Raw genomic sequence first — 20,869 nt, forward strand, 5'->3', positions numbered from 1 at the left:
CAAAACATGTGCTGCTTGTACCACAAATTATATCCCCCAGCCCCTGTAAGAGGGTATGTCTCACCCAAAGACAAGGAACAAAGAATTCTGGAAAAAGTAAAAGCAATATCCAGGTCAGAAGATTTTTTTTTTTTCTTTTTCATTTAAAAAATTCAGACCAGACTGGACTCGGAGCAATACCACGACGTGCAAATCCTGCGCCTGATACCTTACACCGTAGATGCTTAATCCCACTCCAGGGTCCGGCAGAACAAACGTTCCCAGAGCCTGAAAGCTGCACCAGTTGCCATGTGCTAATTTGGTTTACTGGCTGTAAACACCACTTCTGGTCTTAAGCTTCCAGGAGCTCGCCAAACATTCATTAAAAACAAAGCAGCTGTTTATATTAATAGTAATTACACAAATGTTACAAGGAAACGGTAACGAGTTCCACGTGTGAGGGCAGAAGCTGCTCTAACCGCTGCGGAATGTTTCAGAAAAGGGGGAGACAACACCGTAGGCTGCACTTGGTAAAACAGACCCTTCCGTTCCGCTTCAGGTACCACGAAACATCCAGGCAAACCTCCACTGGGAACAGCAGATCTTTCAACAGCACTTCGTTTCTAACGCGGGACATCCCACCTGCACATCCCACCTGCTGGAACAGTTGATTTTTTTTCCTGCCCTCAGGGCCTTTTTCTCACCTGATTCAACAACAGAAGTTAAAAACCAATTCTTTCATCAGTAAGGGGGCTGAATCCTTAGTACCCACGCTAATTTACTGAAGGCATAAGACAAATTTCAATCCAAAACATTGCATTTGTCACAAGTCTGGGAGGAATTAAGAGGGCAAGAAGTATCAAACCCATGTTTTAACAGGGTCATGTTACTATCCTTTTTTTTTCCAACCTTCAGTTTTAAAGTCCAGAGGTTTCCTCCTGCACATGCATAATGTCACTGTGCACCATCAAGCACTTCAAGACACACAGTCTCTGTCTCTCTCGCTGCAACAATTAGACAATGTTCAGAGAGAAAACAGAAGTTAATTAGCTTTGGGTTTAGGGTTAAGCTCTGGGGAAGAACCTCATTACACATTCCTGCTGCAGAGAGTAATAAAGCAAATGAATTTTAGCACAAAAAGTGGAGCCCGAGTGCCACGTATGCACCTCTAAACACATCTGCTGCCACGAAACGAGAGCGCAACCCGAGTCCCTGTTGGACTCAGGTTTTATCACACCCAGCAGCAGATATTAAACCAAACCCACCACCACCCATACGCTCAAGAGTGAGGATCACAAGCCCAGAGGTCTTAAGACTTGCTCTCCACTCAAGGGGAGGCAGCCAAACCACACACCTCATTCCAACGCCCGAGTTGTCCCACAAAGAGTTGAACCGAGTCACTTGCCAGCACCCTGCTTACCTGTGAAGAAACTTCTCGTAGGTTTGGCGGTAGGCAAAGCCCGCTCGGCGGACTCTCACGTTCTCCAGAAGGCCAAGGTATTCAACTTGATGCCTGCAACGCTCCTCGTCAAAAAGCTGCGGTGACTTCTTATCGTTGGGCTTAATACAACGGACGTAATAGGGCTCCTACAGGGAGAAATGGAACCAAGTTTCACTCAGAAAGAAAAAAGTCTGTGCAGCCACAGCTGGTTCCTCCTGAAAACACTGAGATGTCAGTCCAGCCCAGTCATCTCAACGAGGTTTGGCTGCTCCATGGGAATTACAAGGTCAGAACAGAATTGACAAGAGTGGCACACAACGCGTTCCTCCTCTCCGCACACCGCAACGACATCTGCTGCGGGATCCACGTGCTACTCACTGGAGTTCAACAGACCTTTGCTACGTATCAGGACCAGTTCCACATCCCCCTTCTCTACAGACTTCGACGACAACAAAAATCAGTCCTCACAAAAGACAGAACAAACAATGTAATTCGTTGCCCTGTCAGATACGGCTGTTCCAGTACCAACATCTAAAAGCAGCATGGATTACTCCATAATTTTTAAACTATGCTGAATTAAGTCCTCCAAAGCCTGTAGCAACGTGCCTGAATGATGGAACGTTACCCTGTGCAGGGCAAAACCCAGCTACTTTCTACCCCAAGCACCACACCTTCCACGGGACAACCACAAGCCATCAGCAGGCGGTTCCTCCTTCCGCACCACCTCGGACTTGCAGGCGGCCGAGAACGTTGAACGGGGGCTGGTGGCTTTACCCCACCCCGCGCAGCCCGGGTGGTCCTGCCCCGAGCTGGCTGGGCTGATGGGGACGGTTCAGGTGGGGCTCCCACCGTGTCACACACCTTCCACCGCCAACCAGCCTGTGCCCATGAGATAAGCCCCATCCACAGTCCTGCTAGACTGGTTTTGACGTTCACTTCTATTTTTATGAGAATTAAGGCAACCTTCAGTTAGGTCAACATGGTCTATAACTAGCACCAGTCTGTAAAGGGTGGCTGAAAGTTTTTTAAACATATGTGCTGTCATCACTCTGGGTTTTGAAGTCCCTTTCTTTCTTTCTCTTCACCGTTAGCCCTTGCTATCCCACTCCTAACTTTATCAGTGCAGGGAAAACCAATTAATAAGCGTCATAAAGGCTCACCTTAGTTTTTCAAAGTAAAATTGTGTTTACAACCATCGTACATATTACTTTTTAAGTAACCCTTGCAAAAGGAGTGGCTTATTCTGCAGGCTGGCGGAGCCTACTGCCCACCAAAACTCATCACTAGCCAAGGGGAGAACTCAAAAGAGGATCCTGGTCAGCTCAGAAGGTCACAGTAGGTCCAGAGATTTGCTTCAGAGGGCATGTCAAAGATGCAGCTGAACTGAAGCACTTCAAAAATCAGTTTACAGCAATGCCAACATTATGATAAGGGAGATAGCAGCCTGTCTGAAATCTTAACATGAGAAGACATCAACTTTCATAATCACAATGGATAATTAAAAATGAAATTTCAGCAATTTTCCCCTGGACTAGATGAAACAGGTGGCTGTGAAATCACCTGTAAAACTGCTCTGAGTAACCAAAGGCCCTTTCTCAAAGGGAAACCTCAAAGGTTCTCCAAAGGAGTCTGTTCTGTTCCAGTACTATCAGGATTTGAATGAAGGAGTACAACACGGGTACTAAACCTGTAGGCAACAAACAGTTTCAGAGTGCAAAAACCCACAACGTTAACAAATGGGAGGAGTGGTCTGGAAAACAAAACAAAATACAAAAAAAAAAGGATTAATTTAGTGAGCACAAATGCAAAGTTCCACATTTCGGCAGAAACAGCTGTCTAATAAAAGAATGAAAACCTGATTTGACACTAGTGCTAAAAAAAGATGTAGGAGTTCTAGCTGAACACGAGTCAGGTTCATGTTCTTTTAGGGAAGGAGCACAGGAACAGGAAAACTACAAGACAAAAAAAACCCCAATAGATTTCTACTTATCTGAACATCACAGTCAGTTTGGGGCACCGCAGTTCAAGCGGGACACGAACAGCGGTGAGTCAGTGCAGGAAGGAATAAGAAAGCTTCAAAATTCAGAAAACGTGACTCAAAGGAAATATCGTTTTAGTCTTGGAGGGCTGAAAACACAAAACCATCCCAATGTCAGATTTTGTACACTTAAAGGGTGGATATGAAGAAAAATAAATATTCAGTTTTAATACAAAGAAACACTGGATTTAACCACAGTATAAAAATTCAAATTAGGCATCGGGAGAACAAGGAATGGGAGCAGAATGTCTGCGGAAAGGAGAGGAAGCTCCACCACTGGAGAGGAACAGTCTGAACAAGCACCTGCATAGAAAAGGCAGAAGTGTCCTCAAACGGGATAAATTCCCAAGGTCCCCTTCAGCCCTATTTTCTATGACTTGTCTATGATTTAGCCCTATTTTCTATGGTTTTAGGTCACTTAGCTAATCTCAGGATAATATGAATGGCCCAAAATTGGTATTTAGAAGAATTGGGATCATCCTTGAATACCCTGGCTAGTCCTGACATCACCTGGAGGTAGGCAGCACTAATGACAGGCACACAGAGGTGCCACCCACTAACGAGTATGACCAGGCTAAATTTGAGTAACGAACGGAGGCCTTGGAAAAGAAGATCCTCGTATCCTAGAAACTACAAGCCAGCAGACCTTCTGGGGAAGGTGTTGGACTGGAACGTTTCCCTGCTTTCTTAGGCATGCCATCAGTAGCATCAAGCTGTGCTTTTCTCCTGGAAGGTTATCCTTGGAGTAGGAATACATGGCACCGAGGAGAGCGAGCAAAGTCTAAGCCAACCACCCATACAAGAGCTGGCAGCGTCCCTGTGCCGCCGACTCTCCGTGCAGCAACCCAGGAGTGCGTGTAGGTACGGGGAGCGTATGGGTAAACAGAAGGATGTGTGGGTAATACACATTCTTACATCATCTCCCTTCTCCCCTTCTGACCTCATCTCCCCCCACAAAGTGCGTCAGGGACAGCTCTTTCACTGTCTTGCAGGGCTCCTTTCCTTACCAGGGAGACTGAGGCGAAGCTGCAAGCAGTGGAGAAAACTGCCCCGCTTCCAAACCACCAGCTGAGCCCGCCGGTAGGGCAGGGCTCTCTTCATCCTCCTCTTCTTTTCACACCCTCAGAGAGCAGTGGGCTCAAAAAAGGAAGGAACACTAAGGACACAGCTTCCCCAGGACACCAGGAAGCCAAGCAATAGCTCTGCTTTGCGTGAGGTCTTCTACCAAGGTCACTACCACACTGAGCACTTTCTTCTGCCACGGTAATTCAACACAACCCCTGCCTATTCTATTCGTTCTCCTTTCCTTAAAATCATGGAATGGTTTGGGATGGAAGGGACCTTCAAGGTCATCCAGTTCCAACCCTCCTGCCACGGGCAGGGACACCTTCCACTACACCAGGTTGCTCAAAGCCTCATCCAACCTGGCCTTGAACACTGCCAGGGATGGGGCAGCCACAGCTTCTCTGGGCAACCTGTTCCACTGCCTCATCACCCTCAGAGTGAACAATTTCCTCCTCAGATCTGATCTAAATCTCCCCTCTTTCAGTTTAAAGCCATGGCCCCTTGTCCTATCACTACATGCCCTTGTCAAAAGTCCCTGTCCAGCTTTCTTGTAGGTGCCTTTAAGTATTGGAACATATACTCCAGAAGGTCTCTCCAGAGCCTTCTCTTCTCCAGGTTGAACAGTGAAACATAACGTGTTGCTAAAATTTAAAGAGTTTTAAGAGATTTACATATTAACTTTTTTGCCTTTCTCCTGAAAATTATCTCTGCACTGAAGGTAAGAAGGTTTACAAGGGTCTCTATTCACTCAGCAGTCTCCTACCAGCTCTCAGAACTTGCAATCTGTGTGGGTGGTGATTTTTCCTTCAGTTGTAGAGCTTGGCTGTGCCATGGGAACGTAGCTGTCATCGCCGCTCTTCACGTTCTCTCAGATGCTGTGTGTCAAACCACGAAGGCAGAAGCAGCCCCTCCTGAACCTCAACTCAGTGTTGAAGCAGGTTTGACGTGGTCAGGGCAGCTATAGCTGATGAGGAGTAGGAGTTGCTGGACCTGATGCTGGCAATTTATAAGCTCTGTATTGTAATCTCTCAGTTGCACGGCAAGAAACAAAAGCCCTACAGGTCATTCACCTGCTAGAACAAGTCTCCTATGAGAGTGGAAATAGGTATTTAGGGAAAATGTAGGATATACAGGCAACTCACGTTCTACACCTGAATTACACCTGAACTTCAAAGCTATGGAAGAGTTCACAGTCATGAAGGTCAATGGTCTGCAATTCTCCCCGTCCTCTCTTGCTAATATTCAGCTTGGGCACTTCTCCATCCACACATTAGTCACCCTCAAGGACAGAGCTATCTCAGGGTTAGCAACGGGGTCACTGGCATCAGAACGATGCCAGATCTGCCCTCGACACCCTTACGTTGCACCTGATGTCAAGATGAGGATCAATCCTTTCATGAGACTGATATCATAAATATTCTACGTTCCATCCACAGCACCGCAAACACCTTGAGAACCCAGGAACCAAATCAAAGAAGTCATTAGGAGCACGAAGTCAAGAAAGTGCATCTCACCCCTCTGCCTCGGGGGAAACGGTGTCACTTGTTCGTCACGGACGTCACAGCGCCCAGCTCACAGCTGTTCATCCCTGCAAACACACAGACTCCCTTCCCCTCTGCCAAGCTGGCTGCTTGGCTTGTCCTTTATGTCTTGGCCACTCAAAACCGCAACAAACCTCAACGCAAAAAACCCACGACTTCAAGCCCAGCACAAAGAGGAGTGACCGTGTCTGCGCTGGAGACAAAAGGCAGAAGTCAAGACGCTGCTTTCCTTTTGGAAAACAGAAATAGGAAGTTCCTGCACAGACAGGAGATCATCTATCAGTGCAATTACAGCGTAATTAAAGCCTCACAGCAACGACAGCTACTCGGGTAAAATTCTAAAGTAGATTATTCTGAGCTTACAACCCCACCAGCCTCGGCTCTTCAGGGGGATAATTATGCAGCTCCCATTATTGCACCAGGAGGCTGTCAAGCCCGGGAGCTGCGTTTTATAAATGGAAGAACTGAAACACAGAGACACAAAGACCTCAGTTCTGAAAGCTGATGGATGCCTAATTGCTACTGATTTATTTTTTTTTAAATCAAGCTGAGAGATTTTTAGCTTCTTAAGTGTTAAAAAGGAAACAAACCAGTTTAAAGCCATTGCACCCTAAACAAACTCCTCCTTGAGAAGATTTCTTGTCCATAGTTTATAGCTCGTTAGATGACAGAAGGGATAGGACACAGGACTGACAAATTTGCACTGGATATGCCCAACCAGTCACAGTGATGACATTATAACTTACTGGAGATGAAGCCTGTCAACCTGGATAGGAAACGGGAGGTACGGAAGAAAGAAGAGTCAGTCAAAAGGAGTTACAGAGAACAAGGGTGGGGGGGAGAAAAAGGAGAAAAAAGAAGATAAAAAAAGATGTATGTCCAGAGAGAGTTCCTAGAGAAGCTCATCATTTACAGCCGTGTCAGCCAAAGGACTTCCTGTGTCAGTGTTTAAAAGAAGAGCCACCCAAAGTAATCCATCACAGAAGGACCAAATCCTCAAGAGAAGAGCGTGGGCAGCAAAACTCGTGCCTGAGAGATGTTACATGGCACTCTGTACAGCCAGGTTTTGGGTTGGTTGGGTTGGTTTTTGAAAAAGCAGCACTTTTTCCTACCTGCCAGAGGTTTCTGCCTGAAAGACACTCAGTGTTAGTCTGGAGGCTTTCAGTGTTATTGAGATACCAGTACTGACAAGCACCACTTCAGCTCAGCATCTTCCAAAAACATATTTCCTGAGTTTTCACACTTGTATGGACGTGTGTACACACGAGCTGAAGTTCACACTGGATTTGTGAACAGCTCCCGCAGCGTTAACAACACTTTTATGCTCCTCACCCTAATGGAAGCATCTGACACCCTAATAACCACACCACCTGCCCCTTCCTCTCAGGGACCACAGAACTCTGCTTCGCCACCCAATTCCAGATTTAAAGCACAATGCCAACAAAAATAGAAATTTCAAGGTGGTTATTTTAAATATTGGAAAACTAAAACAACCAACTGTTGCTGTACTGTATTCACAGACTTTGCACTTTGGTTTAGATTAGATCTAAGGAAGAAATTCTTCCTTCTGAGGGTGCTGAGGCACTGGCACAGGTTGCCCAGAGAAGTTGTGGCTGCCCCATCCCTGGAAGTGTTCAAGGCCAGGTTGGATGAGGCTTGGAGCAACCTGGTGTAGTGGAAGGTGTCCCTGCCCATGGCAGGGGGGTTGGAACTGGCTGATCTTGATGGTCCCTTCCAACCCAAACCATTCTGTGATTCCATGATTCTATGATTGTTTCTGATATTATTATTATTCCTGACCATCAAATTAGCATTTTTGGAGACTTCCCACACACAACAGGTTTAAAGATATTGTTAGTATTGCCTAAAAACCTGCTGCTTTCCAGGAAGGCCAAACGAGCATCAGGGAAGACGAGTTCTTGGACTGCAGAAACAAGAGCACATCGACACGGGTTACGGCAGTTCACGGAGACACGTTAAACAAACAAGAACAGCGCCGGTAGAGCGGGAGGCCGGATGGGAAAAGCAGCACTGACTGCACTTACCTACTGGGCACACACCCATAACGTTAATAAATCATCAGCTCAAACTGCACCAAAACTCAAGCCCATCTCCATCTCACTTTTGGAGAAAGAGCTGAGAAAGGCATGAACTGACATTACCTCTCCCTACGGAACCTTATTCCTCTGACACCCGCAGACCACAGCAGCTCACACCACTTGTGCAACGCTGTTTTCACCAGCTGTTACCACAGGCTTCCCAAAAAATAGTCCTGCAGGGTCCAAACTGCAGTCAGACACATAGACTTTGTCATTGTTGATCCCCACAAGTGCAACTCCGGTCCCAAGTGAAGTCTGGGAAAAATGAGTAACAGGACCCAAGGGAGGAATTAACGGTCCCCATAACTGCAACGAGTGGTGTTCCTAGAAGAGACAGTGGGTTTTTCAGCCCGGGAACAGCAACTGTTCACCCACTCTCCAGCCCCCAGCAGAAGCAGGAGAGCGGAGACAAGTGTCCAAAGCAGCAACGACTCAGAGGCAGAGCATCCCATTTATTTGTGCATAACCAGTATCTAGCAAAGAATGGCTTCAACGCCCAGTTTGCTAACAACACGCACATATTAACTGTCTGAAAAGTCACCTCAAAGGGATGCTCGGGCCACAACGGCCAAACACAAGGACTCTGTCTCTGCACTCTGGTTTACTGGTTGAAGTACACGGTGATTGCGCTCAGGATCCTTATATCTAAGTAACCTCTCCTTTCTAGGACACCCCAAAATTTAGACCCTTTAATGGAACATAAGCTTGACTTCAGGATGGGCCTCACCAAATTCTTCGGGTCTTTAAGAGGTACGACAGCCAGGCTCTCCACTAAAAATAGCTGAAGCTCAACTACGTAACTTAGTTTGCAAACTTTCAGTTACAAACATCACTCTGCCAGGAGCATCAGCCATGTAAACTCTTAAACAGCAGACTCCAAAGTGCGAATTCCATCCCCTTCATTCCAACCCTGCATCGTGCTGAAGGCTGGCCGCAAAACACCGCACAACCAAGGCAGCCCTCGGCTCCTTCCTGCCTGGCAACGGCCCTTTTTAAGCCCTGACAAACACATCTGTTCGATGGGAGCCTTCCCTTTAACGGGATCCTTAACTCTGAGAAATACGATGTTCTAGACAATTTTCGCCATGGCTATTCAACAGAAAATCATGAAAAAACCAACATCTTAAATACAAGTTTCTCCATACTGGCGTGTATCAAGAATAGTGTGACCAGCAGGAGCAGGGAAGTGATCCTGCCCCTGTACTCGGCACTGGTGAGGCCGCACCTGGAATATTGTGTCCAGTTTGGGCCCCTCGCTTTAAGAGAGATATTGAGCTCCTGGAGCGGGTCCAGAGAAGGGCGACTAAACTGGTCAGGGGGCTGGAAAATAAAACTTATGGGGAGCGGCTGAGGGAGTTGGGGCTGTTTAGCCTGGAGAAGAGGAGGCTGAAGGGAGACCTGATTACAGCCTACAAATACTTGAGAAAAGATGGTGGGGAGGTGGGGGAAGGGCTCTTTACATTAGTGATGGGTGATAGAACAAGAGGAAATGGGCATAAGCTTAGTCAGGGGAGATTCAGGTTGGATGTTAGGAAGTATTTCTTCTCTGAAAGGGTTGTCAGCCACTGGAATAGGCTGCCCAGGGAGGTGGTTGAGTCCCCATCCCTGGGTGTGTTTAAGAATAGGGTGGATGATCTACTTGAGAATATGGTTTAATGGGGATTAGGGATGGTTGGACTGGATGATCTCTAAGGTCTTTTCCAACCTAGAAATCTATGAATCCATGAAAGTTTAGGGAAGGTAAAGAACGGGAAAGGAGCATACCAAGACACACACAAGAACCTCCTAGTAAATTCATGAGCTTCGCTTTGACTTGGAAACAGCTCCTGGTTATGGCCTATCTTTGGAAAAGGTTGGCATTTGCGATAGATACTGACGATAAATGGCTGAAACAAGCTCATTTCACGTAAACCAGTCAGCCTTTGCCGATGAATTTTGGTACCTACTGACTCAAGATGGATCACGTGCGATTGAAACTCTTCATCTCCTGCTGTGAGTTGCAAGAATCATTCAAGCCACCACAGCACGTGGCCTTCTCCTGACTATCCCATCTTTACAAACACCACGTGGCTTACACTAATTTTTCCAATAAACAAGCAAATGAAGTTTTTCCACAGATGCTTGCTGAACGTCCCCACCAACAGCTCCCTGCCATCCCCCCTTGACCACAGCCCTCCACGACAACGCCTCCAGCAGCTTCTCTCTGTGTCGCTGGAAACACCTCACTGCGGCGCGTCGGGCTCCCTACGTGTTTGAGTAGGCAAGAGATAACGTGACTGCTCTCTACGACAGAGAACTGCACTAACAACAAACAGCATCGATCAGAACCTTCTTCCTTCCCCAACTACTCATTTTCACAAGGCTCTTGTGAGAAACCTCTCTGTTTTCTTGACATCTCCACACCAAATTTAGCTTAGGGTTAGCCAGCAAATCATTTGGAGGATTGACAGATCAAGTAAATCTTGACTCCTTGGAAAATCAGACTAAAGTCTGTCCCCATCTCCCTTCCATCAGGGTCCCAGCCACCTTCTCCAGCTCACGATTCGCCATCCAGGAAAGCTCCTGGATGCACCCACAGCAAGGTAGGACCTCTCTCAACTTCTGCTAATGGTTCCTGTCGGCTGGGCTAACAAGGGCATCCTCGCAGCAGCCCTTAGTCACTGGGGAGAGCTACGGGGCTTTGTTCCTCATCAGGAAGCTCAGCTCGTGCCTCGGATCAGCTTTGGTCGGGCTCGCACACCCTCCTGCAGGCTGACTGCTCAAGATTAAAACCACTCCAGAACTGGAACTCAAAAATATAAAGCAAGCATGTTTTCATCTCCTAATTTTGGAAAACATGAAGCAATACCCTATTTCTTGTAACATTGCCAGTGAGGACAGCGCTCGTCCTGTGGGCAGCCCGTGCTGTCTAACTGTGCTCTCACCAATGCAGCACCTATGAAGACTTTGTTACTCTCGTGGCCACCACTCCAAGTAAAAATTCAAACAGTGCTCTGCTCTTCACAGGGTCTTCTTGTTAGAACCAGGATCATCTTTCTACAAAGCTTTTCTTAGCCTTACCACATCTGCGTGCATGTTTTCCACGGACATTTCCTTTGCTACCACAAGCCCTGAGCAGATAGCCAGAAAGCATTGCCCTTTATTGCTTCATTATTCTGAATGTTAACGTAGACCACTGCTCTGGGCTCACTGTTCATCTCCTGTGGATTGCATACCCCTTCCACGAGAGTACCAACATGCCAGGAGTCCAGCAAGGTCACCCATCATCAGCAACACCCAAATCTTTCTCAGTGACCTCTGCTCGCAGGAGCGACCACGCTGCTGCCTCGTCCTGCACTCGCGTTCAGACGGCCCCTTTCCCAGGTCATTCCCATTCCTACCTTTCTTCAAACAAAGCAGTGGTTGCCAAAGCAATACCTTCTGTTAGGAAACTTAATTATTTAGTAAAATAAAAGGTTTCACTTCTCACCCTCTGGCACAGCAAAGAGGAGGAAAGCAGGCAAGCACACAGGTCTGCCTGTGTTTTCACGGCAGTCGCTTGGCATCGAAAGAGAGAACCTCTCCACTGTGAAACTACATCCTCTGGGCCCTCTGCCAAAAGAGCTTTGTTGAAGACGATTATTTATTTGATGGAATAATTATTACCTAAGAGAGACTGTCTTTCCTACAACTGAAAGATACACTGGTCACAGAGAAAAAGAAATATCCACCTTCTTTGTGCGGGGATGGCAGCTAAATCTCCTACGAGATCTTCACGGCTGCCCACTGTCACAACCACAGCTCATCTGCCGGTGGCCAGCTCGGCTTTCCGACGAATTGCAGACACGGGAAGGTGGCAGCCCCTCCACGGAGAAGCTCAGAAGTTGGAGTCGATTTTGAAACATAAATCTTTACCTTTGACGCCAGGTTGTCCACTAGTGCAATCATGGAGTTCTTAAAAAGAGTAGCAGCTGTCAGAGGTCTCTTGGTCACCTCAGTGATGCTCAGTTTGCCTTCAGGCCACATCATCTTCAGCACGGGGTTAGAGCTAAAAGACAGTCTCTTTAACTGCACAGTCGACCAGCACTTCTGCTAAATTCACAATTCAACAACTTGCTACTTGTCCAGATCTACTGGTGTTTTCAGCTTAAAACGTATCAGCCAAACCAGTATGACATTCCTGGGCCAAATCTCTTGCTCTTGAGCAATATACGGTTCGAGCTTACAACCGAATGTTCCAGGAAAATGACATCTTCAGATAAAGATGTGCAGTAATGGGATAGTAAAAATGCTGCAGAAGTGATCTGTCAAAAGCAGCGCCTGCCTTCCTGACACAAGCATAAAGCATTTAATCAAAACAGAAAAGAGCAAGACCACAGCCCACAACATCCTCCCTTGAAACTTGCTATCTGATTTCGAGCTGTAATTCGGCACCGCTCCTGATATATAAAATAATTTATACATTTTAGCCCACATTTTCTTGGAGGGTTGAAGGTGAGGTAAAACGGCCATGATGGATGGCAAGAGCTCTGCACCAGACAAAAGCTGAAAGCAGTTTCAGCAACGAAGAGCCGATCCATCACGTGCTTTAATATGCCGTAAGTGGTCTTTGTGAACGGTCTTTACCAGAGACTTGGTGGAAAACAGAGGCTAAATTTAATAAAACCTCCGTACAGCAAATATTTTGCAGGTTTTTGGATAACGTGAAGTCTTGCAAACATGAACAGCAAGACTGTTCAAGGGAGAAAACTGAGTAAACATAACAGGACTGTAAACTAAGTTAATAGTTGTCCTGGGTTTTAACCCAGGTAAACCGAGCTGCCCACGCAGCTGCAGGCTATTTTACACTGACTTCCACCTCTGAGCAAAGTCTCTGAAAGGTTGGGGCAGGCCAGAAAAGGATTAGAACATGTTTAATGCCAGCCACCAAGGCAAACAGCTTTCTGAGGCAATTAAATATACACAGGCATTTTGATAGGATTTCTAATTTGCTTGTCAAAGGCAACGTTGTATTTATAACACACGACTACATGGTTTAAATGTTTCATGTCATTGCACATACAAAAAGGATTCAAACCTATTTGCCCATTTTTCCTCTCACTCTAAACTTTCTTGCAAAACAGGAACTTCTACCTGAGGCCCATGATATCTGCTGTTGACCAAATGCTTCCCAGTAATTAAATTTTAGCAGTAATTAAAGAGAGATCAGTAATTTTTCAGTAATCATTTGCAACTGGTCTGAAAACCTGGTTAATGACAAATCAAGCAGCACAGGTAATCTCTGCACAGCTCTCTTGATTGCACAATGAGTTGGGTTCAAACAAACAACTTTAAATTTACTTAAATTAAAGGTTACATCAGAGCAAAACCAACAGATGCAGAATAAGGACTTTATCCTGAAAGCTCAGACCAACAACCTTTGGGTCACAGCGGTTACACAAAGATCAAATCCCAAAGCAAAGTGTTTACTCACGTGCCCTGCACACACGGTAAAGACAGCAGCAGTGAAAACGTTAGTCTCTTCTAGCATCCACTCCACAAAAAAGGATTCTGATAAATCAGATTTGAATTCACCTCATTAATATTTTTATTCCTACCTGTTGTACATGAGGCGCTTGAAGTCTTGAAATAAAGTGTCCTTGTTCTTGTCGATAAATCCAGTGACTGAGTAACTGGGGAAAAAAAAAAAAAAAAAGGAAAATAGAGATAATTGCAAAGAAGCAAAGTCCTTCTCTGAGCTGCTGGTGTCAGTGCAGAATCAGCATCCTTGCACTCCTACAGACACAGCAGATGCTCATCAGGAATCCAGCTCTGTTTCCCACCCTGTCACTAACTTGCCGCCCGGGCACGGCGTGCAGGAACACGGCACCTGGAACTTTAGGCAGCCCCCTGCACGACGCGGGCGAGGAGCTCGATGGCTCAGGACCTGGCAGGACCTGGGCAAGCTGTAGACGGCCCAAATTCCAGAGTTACACTCCTGACTTCTGCCTCCAGATTCCGAGTACGCGTTAGTGTTAAATCCTACAGAAACGAAGTTTTCTTTTCCAATGTGTCTAGTCTGTCCCTCTCGTGGTGTCAAGGAAAATTCTCCAGAGGGAGAGTGCCTGAAACCAGGAACAGCCTATGACCAGTGACTTAGAGAACTCTCTTGGAAATCAACACACACACACAAAATTCGGACTCTTTTCGTCCTCTGTTCCCACAGAAATACCACCCTAAAAGATGAGAGTTTCAGAGTTTCACCTCTTCTCCAAGCCTCAAGACAAACTGCACTCTCTCCTCAAAGAAAAGGTCCAAAATCTCCCCATTCAGTGACTCAGGCACTTCCAGAGCTTCAGAACCACCTGCAGGCACTGGGATCCAGAGCCCCACAACATTCATATCCCTGCACGGAGCCATCCTCAAATCTTACTGCTCCACACAACATCGCTGAGGCTCAAATCTTATCCGTGAATATTTCCACATTTCAGTTTTCTTTACATTTTTCAGCCACTGGCAGTGCAGCAGGTTCAACCCCTAACACAGCACCTTGTATTTTCTCCTCCTTGGCAAAATGCCTTGACATCAAGGAGGTCTATCAGCAATCGCTCAGCAAAGACTCCAGAGCAACATCCAGCTGTGCCGAATGGTTTCCAGTGTGATCATACTGGTTACCCTTATAAATTCAAGGTAAATTTAATCCCAAGGTAAAAGAAATCCTAAATGACTTCCTTATTAACTCCCTTTAGATTCTGCTGGCACAGAGAGTTACACCAATCCTAAGCCATTAAATCACTCCAGTGATATTCCAGACAACAGCTTTCCCACTGAACACTTTCTAACATATAAACATCTTTCACTTCTACTTAATCTTCCTCCCTATCACCATCACATACTGTTGCTGTTTTTCCTGTAGGCACAGGAAACTCTTTAACCTGAACAGGGAAGCCTCTTTGCACCGATACTTATTCCAGTTTAACACCACCCCGTATTCTGAGTCTGCTCAAACTGATTTGAGAATTTAAAGCCAGGGAGTTATATAATCATTCTAAACAGATGTCTAAACCAGATTTTATTAGCTCAGTATAGCTTTCTTGCATAAACAGTGCTGTTTTGCTTTTTTTCCTCTCCTTTTTTTTCCTGAAGCACTTCTCTCCCTTCACCCCCTCTCCCCATATTCTCCTTTTGTTTCAATTCCAAGCACACAATCCCGTTCTGTATAGCAAGTGAGCAGCATCAGATTTAATTGATAAGCAACTGCACTCTGTAACTCTGTACGACAGCTATTCTGGTTCATACCAGAAGCAGCGTTAAATTAGAATATTGTACCACTTCAAAGCTGGCTAAAAGACAAAAATAGAAGGTGCAACTTTATTTCTGAAAGAAACTTACATCACATCTCCGGCGTAGTGCTTGATTCGAAAGTCTCTGTCAAACTCCAGCGTTTTGTCAGTTGCACAAAGCTAAAATAAATTCACAAACATTAAAACATCATCCGTGGATTTTCAAGTTTCATGGAAGAGCAATACACATTGGAAATAGAAACGGAAACTACGGTTATTCCACTTTACATACGCATGTGTAGATGTGAAATCCAGTCACAACAATGCTTTTTAATTTTTTTTCATGGATGCATTATAAGAATACATATTTGTAAAAAATCCAGTTGCAAGAGCCTATAGTTTTATTTAAAAAGTGATAGTATCTCAAAACCACCATGAAGCAAAAAGAGCATTTGTGCATGTAGAGAAACATTGGACCTAAGAGCTAATTTATGCCTTTTTTTTCCTTCCTCTTTTTTTTTTTTTCCATTGCAATATCACTCCTCAGCACCGAAATGAAGCAATTAAAATCAGACAGTTACAACAGCAACGCTTGTTCTGGCCCAAATCACTCTAGATCCCCTAACAGCCCTCGAACAGCGACCACCCTTGCAGATACCTACAGGGTGGTCACAGCCCCAACCCCTCCCGTTCCATTCCTTCCATTCCTTCAGCACAACGACGATGCCAAGTGCCCACACGGCAGCCACTCAGTAGCAGCAGCCATAATACACTCATCCCTTCAGGAATAACAGAAGCCAAAAAAAAAAAAATCCATCAGGCTCTGCTTAATTAAAAAGGGAGAAGAAGATGAAAATGAAGATTTTCTTCTGTTAAAGCCAAAAGGGGCAGGTAGATGAATTAAGTCTTTGCAGGAAGCACGGGTACAATTTAAACGCCGAGGGCTATGAGCAAATAGGTACTATCCACCAAAAGTCTTGGGAAAATAAGAGAGGAAATTATCATGGTTAAACTGCAGAGCAGCAAGAAGATACTCTCCCAAAAACTTTACCTGTGTCCAAGAGTAGAAAATAGATTGGCTCAAACCAACAGAACAGAGGGGAAAAAATAAAATAAAATATATCTTTAAAAAAACCCAAACACACAAGGAGGAAACCAAAAAGTTTGAGTAACAAGGCCCACAGAAGGTTACAAAGGCACAAGGAGTCCAGCACAGCAGGAGCAGGAAGGACGCCAGGGTCTGCAGAGCTGATGGATGACCGAGGTGTGGAAGGAACACAGAGAAAATGAACAAACGAGGCCACATCAGGAAAACAAAGTCATTTTTCTTTTAGCAGCTGCGTTCTCCAGCAAGGGGCTACAGAGGAGGTAATGCCTTTTCTTCAACGGCTCAAAACATACGTCTCGAGCAAACACGGCAACAGAAGAGGCACAGGACAAGCAAAAGCCTAATGAAATGAAGCAACTGTTGCTACCAGATGGGACACGGTCGGATGCACGAGCTTCACTTAAAACTCATCCAGTACTGGAGAGACTGGAAGGGGACTGAACATGACACTGGGGTTTGGGTTTTTTTACAGAGTGATTCTCTCTGAACTTCGTTTGGGCAAATCGTTTGAAATTATTAAGAAAAAAAAAGAGCAGCAAGTGTGTGATAGAGTTACTCTGCTTGGATTTCTACGAGCCTTTTCGCAAGGTTCCTCACTAACAACTCAAAGAATTTAAGCTGCTGTGAAAGAAGAAAGGGTCCTCACACACCTAACTGCTGGAGAGATGGGAAACAGGAGTCCTGCGGGGCCCTGAGCTGAGGTCTGCACTGTGAACATCGTCTTCAAGGAGCTGTAGTCTGAGGGTAAGAGGAAGGTGATCAAGCTTGTTGCTGGTACTTAATTACTCAGAGAAGTAAAGACAATGGCTGGCTGGGAAGAACTGCAGGAAGAGGCGAGAGGCTAAAGGCATGGCAAAAACCAGCATATGAAATTCAACATAAACACAGTAATACACACAGAGAAAAGCCAAAATTCATGGAAATGATGGGCCCCAAACTGCCCATTCCCAACCCAACAAGTACCTTAACGACCCTCCATCTCAAAAAGGACACGGGAGAACTGGAAGAGGCTTGATGAAGGGCAAAAATAATCAACAGGACTGGCTGATCCCTACAGGAGGAAGGACCAAATGAACTAAGTCTCTTCAAGTTATGAAAGAAATGCCAGGAGATGATGGCAAACAACACAAAGATGATGGATCAGAAGATCAGTGAACTGTGTTTTGGGGTTCAAGAACTACCAGGCAACAGATGTAACCTAAAAGGGAAAAAGGAGGAGGGAGGAAAATGGGAAACGAGAAGGAAGGAGCTCTTCACATGAGTATCTAAGCTGTAGAATCATTTGTAAATTAAAAAAAAAAATCAAAACTTAACAAACAGAAAAAACTATTAAGGACACCAGCCCTGATTCAGGAGGTTCCTGGACTGCACATCATCAGAGACTGGGAGCATATCAAGTTACCATTACATGTTTGTTCCGTATTCTTCTCTCCCTTAGCACTCACTACGGCCGAGTGCCTTAGAAGACACTACATCAGGTGGGCTAGAACAGACCTTCTGATATTCTTCCCTTCACAATCAGTTTGTTGATCGACACTTTCCACAAATTGAAGATTTAGGAATTCATAGACTGACTCTCACTGCGCTTGATCCTTCGAATGTATAAGATCAACTGAAAAAAATCAGAACTTAAAGAGGTTGAGAAGATGAACCTGCGATGTTGAGAAGTACCATCAGAATAGTCAACGTGTCTACAGACCTAGATCAGCAATAGACAATCCACAGAAGGACAACCCATGCTCTGGCAACGTAAAATAGTGCCAGAAATACTCACAATGGAAGTGTTTTCCTGGTTGGTTTGGCTTTCACCAGGACAACCACGCAGCCAGCAGCAGATCAGACATGCAGCACACAAACTAGGACACCACTATTTAGGGCACAGCAGCCCCTTAGAGCTTATCCACATGGAGCCAGCGTGCAACATGCTCTGCAGGGGAGCAGTGAAGCATTAACACGGGCTGAGGGACCGGAGCTGTTCCCATAACATACCAGCACACGTGCTTTAACTCCTTCGGAACAGCTCTGATCTACACTGAGCTTTACAGGATCTGGACAGAACCACCGCAGTCTACTGAAGCAAGTTATGAAATGAAATCAAGTCCTTTGTTTTAATTCAAGCTGGAAGAGGCTGGCTTGGAAAGCTCAGGTTTCCTACAGCAGTTCTAGATGGGATGGGATCGAGGAAGGTATTTCAGATACTGGTAAAGGGCATCCGCAAAGACACAAGGGGATAAAAGTAATTACGATGCTGAGCGTTTCATCGGTCGATTTTTTCATGGCTATATTGATTTAAACTAGAAATTAGCAAGGCAGGAAGATACATCACACCTTCCATAAACATTATTTATAGCAGTATTCCTTGTTTCCCTCCTAGCCTGGGCAAACGGTTTTCCGACAATGTCACCCCCTACTGAGGAACGCCGCAACTGGCGATTTTTTCTTTTCATGTTTCCTGTGCTGGGAAGGGACTCCTGAATGTAAGGACACAGATTTGATTTTATTTTTAGTTTTCATTTTATAGCTTCCCATATACTTCATGAAATTCAGTCCTCTTCCCCACTGCATCAAAGTACCACCTGCTCTCTCTGTGATGAAACCGAAATTCTTTCTCTACCAGCTCACGTCTATTTAGACAGCTCCAGCAACTGGACCACTTCCCACACTACCCACTGCAGAGGATTTAAGCCTCCATCCCCCCAGGCTTCACTACTCACAATAATTAGTACTCCTAAAGGAATCAATCTGCATGAAAATGTAGAAACCCAGACTGGGCTTCACGAAAATATCTTGTTTTCAGGTGAGTCTGCTCCGAACGTGCTCCGCATCTGCTGCTTCAGCACATAAAATCCAGGCTAACACACAGAGCCAGATTCCCTGTTCCCCCTCTCTCGGCTCAGGATGCGTGCGGCAGATGAGATGCCAGGTGTGCTGCAGCTAAAGGGCACTTAAGGAAAACCCCATCTGGGAGGAAAAAATGGTTATTTTATTTCCCCCCTCCACCCAAACAAGCCACATCCAGATCCACTGCCTACATCCGGCCCCCCCGGAGGCAGCCTTTAGCACACATCTTACACAACCACGCTGATTTGGTCTTTCTGACCTACATAAAACATCGCACCGGGGTGGGAGGGAGAAGGGGGGAACCAGCATTCTGAATGTCTTGCAGACGGTTCTGAGCAGAGAGACATCAATAAATCTGAGGCCCTTATTGATTACGCAGTGTGAAAGGGCCCCGAATTCGCCAGGCTGGGCACCGTGTTTCCAACACGCTGCCAAGGGAGGAATAAACAAAGCCTTTTAATTCGTACATTGCACCAAAACCAAAGCGGGTCGAGGGGTCTGGCTGATCACAGGCACAACCTGTTTTGCAGCCAATGACGAAGCAAAAGGAGAAAATCACGGTGCTGTAATCAAGCAGGAGTGTGAATAATTTCACTGTCACTGTGTATTAGAGCAGCCTGGGAAGAGCATCATGTGGGTTGAAACCCAGCATCGATTGGCTACAAATGACATCATGGTATGTCACGGCACGAGCTCACGCTGCTTTTATGCCCGGAATAAAACTGATCTCACATTGGCCATACTTCAGCTCCCTCTGCCGGATACGGGGCCGCCCGAGGTGCCACCTAAACCCAGACAACGGCCTGTTCCGTAACCAGGACCTGCTGCTGCTCTCGGGCATTTCACTTCCTACTCAACGATAAGGATTCCAACCCCAGGCACCCTGCAAGTCTTTTTCCCTATTCCATTATGCCTAAAAAACCACAGAAAAAGGTATTACGCAGGAAAGGAAGCAAGTTTTGAGGGTAGAGAGGAACACGTTACCTTTCTGCTGGAGAAATGAGCGTGCTTCCCCAGCTTGTTATTAAGAGCCTCGAGGAACATCTCATCCGTAACTTTTCCCACGTTCATGCAGGCATCGTCCAGAATGGCAATGATCCCTTTGTGCTGCTGCTCTACCAGGTCGACGATGACCTGATTGTTGAAGTAATCAATCTGTAAAACACAAAGAATGGGAATATCTGTGACTTTGGCTGGTGAAAAAGGAGCGTACCCAGTGATGGCCACTGATGAACGGTACCATGGGTCTGACAGAGCACGGGGCCCACCGTTCACAGGAGAAGCAAACAGCTTCCCACATGCAGATCACGAATTCAAAATTAAGCAGGCTGCGCTTCGGCCACTACACAGCCAAGGAAGGTGATTTTTCAAACACCTCACATCGATCTCGAGACCTCTGCTAAAAATCAACTGCTACCAAATGCGCTTTAAAATGTCTTTTAAAATTCAGCTGCGCACAGTCAGCACAGTAAAAACTGCACATCTTGTCCTCGGTGTTCCGAAAGGAATTTGAACA

The 20,869-nt window shown here is 45.8% G+C and overlaps 1 protein-coding gene across 2 annotated transcripts in view; it reads right to left on the reverse strand.

Annotated features, from left to right (window-relative positions):
• Positions 1 to 20,869, reverse strand: part of MYO1D (myosin ID) — a 171,542-nt gene that overhangs the window by 102,495 nt on the left and 48,178 nt on the right. For both annotated transcript variants that reach the window (XM_086626387.1, XM_086626388.1), the window contains exons 11-15: positions 20,338 to 20,508; positions 15,514 to 15,584; positions 13,740 to 13,814; positions 12,058 to 12,190; positions 1,400 to 1,566 (exon numbers count right to left, since the gene is read on the reverse strand). In XM_086626387.1, the coding sequence (XP_086482513.1) occupies positions 1,400 to 1,566; positions 12,058 to 12,190; positions 13,740 to 13,814; positions 15,514 to 15,584; positions 20,338 to 20,508 (617 nt within the window). The remainder of the gene's footprint in view (positions 1 to 1,399; positions 1,567 to 12,057; positions 12,191 to 13,739; positions 13,815 to 15,513; positions 15,585 to 20,337; positions 20,509 to 20,869) is intronic.

The sequence above is a fragment of the Tauraco erythrolophus genome, chromosome 25 (genome assembly GCF_009769465.1).
Source record: "Tauraco erythrolophus isolate bTauEry1 chromosome 25, bTauEry1.pri, whole genome shotgun sequence".
Classification (NCBI taxonomy): Eukaryota; Metazoa; Chordata; class Aves; order Musophagiformes; family Musophagidae; genus Tauraco; species Tauraco erythrolophus.